Below are 10,087 nucleotides of genomic sequence, written 5' to 3'. Positions count from 1 at the left end.
CCGGCGGACGGTGGCCGGAGAGAGAAGAGAGGAGGGAGGAAAGTTGTAAAATACCAAAAATATTCTTGCATTAAAATTTTAATTCAAAATTGCCAAAATTATAAATTTTCTAATTTATTTATTGATTTGTGGTTAATATTGGTTCTCATAGTTATTACAAACTAATTAGTTCTCATTTGATTATGCCCCTATATATATATATATGTATATATAAGTTTAATCCAATGAGAACCTAAAATTTGTGAGATCTAATATGCATTACTAATTTAAGATAATTATTGTTATTTATTAAATAAATATAAAAGATAATGTAGTCGACTCATAAATGTTTTAATTAATTTATGGTTCCCATAAAAGAAAACACATAACTTCCATAAATAAAAATTCACAATCCTTTAATTAAAACATTAATTTATTGTTCACAATGTGTATTTAAGTCATACACAATACTTTTTAGAGATATTTAGGCTTTTTGGTTTTTGTTACTGGTGTTATTGTGTCACATTATGTTCACAAGATTATTACAATGTGTAAAAAATAGATTGTCATAAAGTTTAAACGTGAAATAATATATCTGATAGTGGTTCATATCCTGGTTTTTGGTTTTGGGTTCATTGAAAATGTTTGACAGGTGGTCATAATTTTGTTCACAATGTCTATCCAAGTCCTTACAAAAATGTTGATGTTTTTTGGTTTTGGTGTTTTTGTGTTCACTTTATGTTCACTTATGATTACAATGAGTTACTCGGTGATATTTGTTAGGTTACCTGATTTTCAAAATGTGTTAGTTTACTTGTTAGGTTTAGTTTCATTTTTTTGGATTATTTTGTTAATGAGAAAAGAGTGAGAAGAAAATTTGTAAAATATCCATAATAATCTTTATCGAAAATTTTAATTAGAATTTCCAAAATTACTAATTTCCTTATTTACTTATTAATTTAATAAAATATGTGATTTATATTGGATCTCATAAATTAAACGATTCTTAAAATACACACACATATAAGGTGTAAATGATACAAGACAACTCACGAGTTACTCGAGATCGAGTCGGTCAAAACTCAATTAACGATCGACTCGAATAGGCTCAGCTAAAACTCGAACTCGACGTATTAACAAATAGAGTTGAGCTACCTAATATTCGACTTGATAAGTTTGTGTGATACTCGATATTTTTATATATAATTAATTTAAAAAATATAATCAATTTTATAACATAATATGTATAATATAATGTAATAAAAATATCTTATATTTTAAGATATTTGAACAATCTTGTACATTTTTAACTATAAAAACTAATCAATAATTTTTTTATTTAAATCATAATTAAAAAAGATAAAAAAATAACTATAGAATTTTGGTGAAATTGTCTCAAATTGAAAAAGATATAGTAAAAGAAGGATAAAGAGGTGTTATAAAAAGATAAAGAGGTGAATGAAGTTTGTAATTTTATCTTTTCGATGATGAAGTTTGAGGTGCATCCCTTTAGTTTTTTAAAATTTAAGAGAAGACCTTTAAGTTGTATAATTTATAAGAGAAGACCCTAAAATTTCATAAATTTCGACAAGTGAACTTGATTCGAGTTCGAGTTTGATTTGAGTTTGATTTGAATAAGAGTTCGAGCTCGAGTTCAAGTTCGAGCTCGATTCAAATAAGAGTTTGAGCTCGAGTTCAAGTTTAAAAAATTGCAAGCGAATTCAACTCGATATTAGTTTTTAACTACTCATGAGTTTTTGAGCCGAGTTCGAACTTGAGAAATGACTATCGAGTTCGAGTCAAATATATTGATATTCGAGATCAACTCCCATCATTTACGCTCCTACACACACATATATATAGAGAGAGACAAGTTCAAACAAGAAGACAATCAATTTACGAGAAGATGAGAAAAAAATATATGGGTCATGCAATCTATTAATTAAAAATACCATAACTAAAAAATAAAAAAATAATTTTAAAAATTAGAATAATTATCATTTTGAAATTAGATAAATACTTAAAAATCACATTGTATCTTTTAGATTTATTTATTTTTTTAATTTTAATTAATTAATAACTTTATTTATCAAATTTTATATAAAAAAATTAAATACACTTTTGATAAAATAATTTTATAATTTTTATCAAATATCACTTGTGATTCTACGATGAATTTATATATGATAATTATAAATATTTTTATTAATTATACTCTTAGAGAGGGAGAGAGAATTATACATTCCGTTTTTCATGGAATATTTCAGATTCGTTATTGGTTAACATAATTTTATATTTAAAAAATATATTAAAATATGATTATTTTGACTCTTCAAACTTGTTTTTATTAATATATAAGTTTATTGGTAATGATTATAATATCAAATTTAAGGATTATTTATTTACCTCTTAATAATTTCATTAAGAAAAAACCTTTGAATCGTTAAAAAATGTATCTTGTTTGGTAAAAAAAAATTTGTCTTTTAATTATTTTAAAACCCTCTAAATGATTTAGTATCATGGATCTCTCTTAACCATTAAGAACCCTAATTTCATTGTACACAATTACCAAACAATAATATTTTATTTTGCACCATATCATAAAAGTCTCTTAATCATTCTGTACCAAACCATTCAGCAATTGTCAAACAGCCCCTTAATCGTTATAACCCAAAAACCTTTCAAGAAATATATATTATACCTCAACAAAAGCAAAAAGAATTTATTGGAAAAAATTAGCTGAAATATATTATCTGTTAAATATTTATTTATTTATTAATTATCGAAATTAAATATTCATAAAACTTATCCTAGTTTACAAAAACAATATATAAAAAAGTTAATTGTAATTATATATTTATTTAATCATATGTTTATAGTTTCAACTATAATATTTTTATATAAAATTTAAACAAGTTATTAGTCATAAACATGATTACCAAAATATAAATTCATGATTAATATTTTTCGATCTAAATGTTTAATTAGAAGAACATAATTAATTGCCTTATTTAATATATGCAATTAAACTTTATAAAAAGTACAATTAAAGTGGAAATTTGAGTTCTTATGCTCAATTAGGATCCGTATTTTAGATATATGCTTTCAAACTTTGAAAAACACGCTTATCTTTTCTTATTACTATAATACCCCAACATTCAAGAACTTCATTCTAGCAATTTCGATACAAAAGAAGAGATCAAGTACAAGGGAAGAGGGCATAACTGTACATGCTTAAATCTAATGTATGATTTGAATTGTTCTTTCGTACATGTGTCACTCACTAGAGCCTGACATAGGCTTGATAGTTGTAACATATGAATTTGAGTTGTTTTCTTGTAGCATTGTGTTTACTTAATTGAGCTCAATGCAAGCTTGATAATAGTTCGATCCATGTTAGATATAAATTTGTACTATTTGGTTGTAAGTTATATATATATATATATATATATATATATATATATGTAAACCTAGATGGAATATGATTGGTTAAGCTTGGTTAGTATAGTTAACACAAATTTCTTGGTTAGTATTTGAACTAAGTGCTCTCTCTCTCTCTCTCTCTCTCTCTCTCCATATATATATATATATATATATATATATATATAGGGGTTGGTTCAAATATTAGCCCAAACTATTGTGCAAACTATGCTAACCGATCTTGATCGTTCATTTTCTCATCAAACGGTCCTTATTAAATGAGACTACAAAAATAATCATTTAATTAATGTATTAAATGAGATGTTTATGAACAACTGTTCAAAGGGTAATTTTGTAAAAAAATCGCATCACATCGTGAACCTATATTATTCAGACGATTTCGTAACCTCCAATCAACTACGAAACTGTCAATCCATACGATCAATAGTGTATATCATTAGCGAAAAATCTGGTTCAAAATATTCATCAAAACAATGGATGATTTTGGCGAAATGCATACAAGTTTGGATTTGTGAACCTAATGAACATCACACACACGCAACACTTCACAAATACATACAAGTTTGGATTTGTGAACCTAATGAACATCAGCAATATGACATAAAACAGTAATGAATYCCAACGTCTACGYCTGTGTTATTTGTGCTGATTTGATATTTGTTAATATATGTGTGTCTGTGCACAAATGTCTTAATGCATCCTAGTATGAAAAATGTAATCGCTATGTGTGTGATCAAGTAATATAGCACAGTGAACATAATGAATAGCCCCTATATAAACATGATATGATTTGTGCTATATGACATAAAACAGTAACAAAACTAAAACTATTATTACACAAAGTAGATAATTCAAAAGAGCAACAAGGATGTGAATTTATTGAAATTGAAAACTTAGTGAAGAATGTATATTGTTTGTCATCCCGAAGTCAAATCTTTAATAAACATAATGAACAGTCCCTATGTAGTTAGTCTTCAAAACTAAAACTTAGTGAAGAATGTATATTGTTTGTCATCCCGAATTCAAATCTTTAATGTAGGCGTGTTCACATTAGCGTGTTCATAGCTATCATATGTTCATATTGGGACACTTATTGATCATTTTCTTCACTTTCGGAATTCGAATTCTGAATGTATTCGTAGACGCTTTTAGCTTTTTCATTCTCATTGTCGTCRATCCRTTTTACTYTATGATTATCCATATTACTCGGACTATAACGGAATCTTTACAAAAGGGACTTTTTTCAAATTTACAATATCAAAACCATTATAGGAAGAATAAATGTAAAATTCAGTAAGATGAATACATGTGAAACTTCATGTCATTATTACATGAAGATCAATTAGTGATATTTTAAGATTTGTAACTCCCAATTAAAATATTTGGGAGTTACATAAGAATGATAAATTACCTAAATACCCTTACAATTAATATGTAAGTTACATTTGAACATAACTAAAAGATGGAACATGATTGGTTGATGTTGGTTAGCATAGTTTGCACAATAGTTTTGGTTAGTATTTGAACCAACCTATATATATATATATATATATATATATATATATATATATATATAGATAGATAGATAGATATATGTATATGTAAACCTAGAGTTAGATAGTTAAGTCGATGGACGATTTGATTTGTTCTCTTGTAAGATTATGTACTTAACAGAATTTGATGCATGTTCAATAGTAGTAATGTAAAGCTATCGAATATCTAAGGAACCCATCAATACATCAATAAGCATTTGTTCATTCTTAAACATAAGTACATTTGAGTTCCAATCAAACTCTATCGCTTACTTACCGGGTAAGATTTTAGTCTTCCAAAACGACATCGTGTGTAACAATTTACCCACTAAGCGCTAAACGTGGTAATAGTCGTCGCCATCACTTACCGGATAAGACTCTTGGTATGTGCCTTCGCTCTTAGTAGGTAAGATGCTTGGTACTTGTCATATTCATCCAGTAAGGGAATGTGACTTGACAAGCGCTTACCCGGTAAGAAAAGAAAAGATAAAGAACAAGTGGGGGAGAAAAACTCTCTTCCCCAAAGTCGCTATGAGAATTAGGGCAAAAATGGGGTTAAAATCCATTTGAAGTAAGCTATATTGACGATTTACGGTTTAGTAGTTAATTAGTGGCATAACCGTTTGTTGAAGGGTCACACCTATTCCAAAAGGAAACAACGATTCATGCTTTGTGTATAAATATTGTATCCCTGTGTCTTGTAAATGATTGATGTATGTACAAAGTTCTATGCAATAATAAAATATATGTTACTATTCATCTTCTTCTTGCATATTGAATCTTCCTTCTCTTCCAACATTTTCTTGATGACCTTAATAATGCATTCATAAATAGTCATAAAAAACTTACGTCAACAGGTTCTTACCATTGAAACACTTCAACTATTATCACCATACCCCCATATATGTATGTAGGTGGATGTGCTGGTGATGATTGTAGACGTTGATTACTCAAACTGTAACATATGACTATTTATAAGAACATTACCAGAGTTACAAAGAAAACGCAACCGTGACCTAGTTGACATATTTTTTGAGGTGGGGAGGTCTACAAATAGGGGAAAGATCATGATGAAATCGTAAGCAAGAACCAGTCAACTCCAAAATATAACAAAAACGTTGATGAAACATAATAAACACATAAAAAAGAGTATATTGAGTTGATACAAATTAAAGATATCACTCACTCATCAACCGTCTTATTCCAGGAGTAATCAAGATTTAGAGAATGGGTTTATGAGTTGGAATTTTTGGAGTGAGAAATACAAGACCCAAACATGATTCATGTGCAAAGGTATATTTGGAAAAATGAAGCCAAGTTTAAAGCATATTTTTGTAAGGATTATCAACATTAAGGGGTCGTTTACCAAACACTTATCCGGTAAGTGCTTATCGGTAAATTTAACACTATCATTTACTTACCGGGTAAGATTTTAGTTCATCAAAACGGTATCGTAAGCAACAATTTACCTGGTAAGCACTTACCATGGTAAGAGTTGTTGTCCTCACTTAGCGGGTAAAAATCTTGATCTTTGTCTTGCTCTTATCGGGTAAGATTTTTGGTCATTCCAATATTCATCCGATAAAATAATGTAACTTAATGTTCACTTACCCGAATAAGCATTTACTAACCGTTACTAAGGGGCTGTTTGACAGTTGCTGAATGGTTTGGTGCAGAATGGTTAAGTGGTCAGAATGGTTAAGTACTGAATGAAATAATGTTGTAACAAATTACCATTTTAACCCTCTTTCCAGAAGTTTGATTTCTCGAGGCAAAGAGCCTGTTAATGAATTGATGGAAAGATTAAGGATTGTGGTTAAACTTGGGAGATCAAGAACTTCTGTGGGTATACACCCACTGAGCTTATTCATGGACAAATCTATGAAAATTATCCTTCCGAAATTCCTAAAACTGATGGGTATGCTTCCTCCCAATTCATTGTTTGACAAATCAATTTTAGTCAAGTTTCCAAGATTACCCAATGAATTTGGGATATTTGAAGACAATCTATTTCATTAAACCTAGGCCTTTCAAGATTACCCTCGAGATCTTCAGGAATAGAGAGATGCAGAGATGGTGGAGAGTGAGATCTTCAGGAATAAAGAGATGCAGTGAAATCGAGAACCCTGAGCTGAAGGCATCTACTTATGTTTGCTGGGATGGTGCCTTGGATGCTGTTGGAGGCGAAGATAGAGAGATGCAGAGATGGTGGAGGTGAAGAAATAGAGATGCAGAGATGCACGAAGAGAGCGGCTGGAAAAGAGGGGTGGAGACAATGGAGGTGACCGGCGACAACCGGCGAAGCTGTGGAGGTGACTAGCGACAATCGGCGAAGCTGTGGGGGTGGCGGGTGATGGCGACCGGCGATGGAGACGATGGAGGTGACCGGCGATGGCTGTGGAAGGCGACGAGTTCTCGTGAAAGGCGACACAATGCAGCTAGAAGAGAGGGGGTGTGGAAGGGTTAAGATGGAACAAATGCAATCTGAATGGTTAAGTGAGGCCTTAGACACAAAATAGTTAAGAGGTTATTATAACCATTAAGAGGCTTATTTTTTTTTGCCAAACAACCTTACCTCTTACCAATTAAGAGGTTGGCTTTTAATTAAGGCTATTTGCCAAAAGGGGACTCATTGACCATATAAACTCAAGTTTTTAGTATTAAAATAAAAATATGTTCTTGATCGTCCAAACTAAGACGTACATAATACTAATAATAAATCAAACCCCAATAGGAATGGCAATGACAGTTTCCGAGCAACCACCACCTCCCTCAGCCTCACCCCCCCTTTAAACAAATTCAAGATCTCAAACCCTTTTTAATTCTCTCTCCCTTCCAATCAATCATCAGAACTCACACCCACCTCCACCTCAATCAGCGCATGAGATGGGAGTAGCACCGCCGGCCACCATCACAACCATCGTCCTCTTTCTGTTCTTCTGCACCGCCGTCGCAAAGTTGGAAACTTACTCTCATTCTTACCCAAGCTTCAACAAATCCTTGAAGGAAAAAGCCAACTCCGAGTTAGTATTCGAAAACAATGCCACGATTGAAAAGGATGCCCTGCAGGTCACTCCAGACACCGGCAACACCGCCGTCTTTGGCCTCCAGAACCAGTCCGGTAGGATCATGTTCCGAAAACGCTTCAAGTTATGGGACGGCGGCGACGGAGATATCAACTCCACTGTAGCATCATTCACCACATACTTTCTTGTTAATATGTATCCTGTTAACAACGGCACCACCGGTGAAGGTTTAGCCTTCTTAATAGCACCCACCCTTCAAATTCCTAGTAATAGTTACGGTCAATATCTCGGCCTCACCAACGCCACCCTCGACGGCCAATCAAGCAACGGCATCCTCGCCGTCGAGCTCGACACCGTCAAACAAAGCTTTGATATCGATAACAACCACATAGGTCTCAACATCCACTCTATCAGATCTGTCGACTCCAAATCATTAACACCCAAAAACATCACTCTAGCTCCGGGAACAACACCGGCGTTCCATAATATCTGGATTCACTACGACGGTGTCGAGAAGATCTTACGGGTTTACATCAAAGACAAACCGGAAGTAACGTCTCCGACTCCACCCATGCCGGAAACACCCATCATCGAGTACAACCTGGATCTCCGAAGGACAGTTAATCGCTACTCTTACTTCGGTTTCGCCGCCTCCACCGGAGACTTAATCGAGCTAAACTGCGTTCTACAATGGAACCTAACTGTAAACTACTTCCCCGGCCCGAAGAGTCCATGGATGAAAATCTTGCTTGGCGTTGGGATTCCGGTGGTGGTGGCCGTGGTGGCGCTGGCGGCTCTGCTAGGTCGTTATTTATACAAGAAACGATTGGTGGATCGGTCGCAATCAAACATTCTCAGCCGGCTGAGAACGTTGCCGGGAATGCCGAAGGAGTTCCGATTCCGGGAGCTGAAGAAAGCCACAAATAACTTCGACGAGAAGAGGAAGCTTGGACAAGGTGGTTATGGCGTCGTTTACCGGGGAGTGTTGCCGGAGGACAATGTGGAGGTGGCCGTGAAATGGTTTTCCAGAGAAAGCTTAAAAGGAGAAGACGATTTCTTGGCTGAACTCACCATCATCAATCGCCTCCGCCATAAACATCTGGTTCGATTATTGGGTAAGTTTTTCTTCAATTCAAATTTACCATCCATTGTTTCTTGAAATTACATTTTTTTTTAAAATTTTATTTGTAAATTCCAATCAATAAAATGTTTAAAAAAATAAAAGAGACGTAGGGTTTTGTGTATCTAAGAAATTACTTTTTACAGAACAAAAAACTTTTGGTATAATAAGTCGTGTTATATGCTTTATGAGTTGTAAATTGGTGTGAATGGATTGGAAAAGGATATCTTTAAAAACGGAATAACCATCATAGTGGTAGATAAAGATAGAGATCGTTGGGTCCCACTTGTTTTCAAATGGGCAGCCTGTTTCTTTGGACGTATTATTTTTTTTAAGTAATATAATATTTATATACGATAAAATGCAACAAATAAATTTACACATTTTTCTCACCTATAGTAAGGTTTGAATTTATGATCTTCTAAAAGACTAAGGGTTATGATACTGCTAGACCAAACACCATTTGGTTTTGCATATCTTAAACATTGTGGTATTTGTTTTCGTTTTTTGTTTTGTGTTTCCATTTTCTTTTTTTTTCTTTCTATTTTCTGCTTTTATTTTCATATTTGTAGTTTCCAAAATTAATTTTTCAACTGCCTCCTTTGTTGATTTGCCCAAATCAATTTTCAATTTTTTCTGAGTTTGACCTAAAAATGTCAAACATAGATTTTAACGATGATAAAATTAAAAAACAACTTGTAATGGCTTACGGTTGTTAAGACAAAATTAACGTTGAATCGGCAATTTCGTTTACCAAACTCGTGATTACGATTATATATCTTGTTTCGTTGGTTTTGATTTATTCGATCATTGTATTTAACTTTAAATAAAAAGTCAAAATAATTTCGTTTTCAAGATCGGTCTACAACTGTTGTTCGTATCGTTAATTTGTGTACTTTGAACCTACATTCGATGGTCCACCTCCACCCCCAATTTGCATGCTTATTATATATTTCCCTCGTGTCCTTTAAATTATTTATAATTTCTTA

At 32.5% G+C, this 10,087-nt stretch overlaps 1 protein-coding gene across 1 annotated transcript; it reads left to right on the top strand.

Annotated features, from left to right (window-relative positions):
* The first annotated feature begins 7,709 nt into the window (after nt 1-7,709).
* Nucleotides 7,710-9,143, top strand: LOC112513631 (probable L-type lectin-domain containing receptor kinase S.5). The gene has a single exon (XM_025119958.1). The coding sequence runs from the start codon at nt 7,839-7,841 to the stop codon at nt 9,135-9,137; it is 1,299 nt and encodes a 432-aa protein (XP_024975726.1). The 5' UTR covers nt 7,710-7,838; the 3' UTR covers nt 9,138-9,143.
* The last annotated feature ends 944 nt before the right edge of the window (nt 9,144-10,087 follow it).

The sequence above is a fragment of the Cynara cardunculus genome (genome assembly GCF_001531365.2).
Source record: "Cynara cardunculus var. scolymus isolate 2C chromosome LG 5, CcrdV1, whole genome shotgun sequence".
Classification (NCBI taxonomy): Eukaryota; Viridiplantae; Streptophyta; class Magnoliopsida; order Asterales; family Asteraceae; genus Cynara; species Cynara cardunculus.
This window is presented reverse-complemented; position numbering and strand designations above follow the sequence as displayed.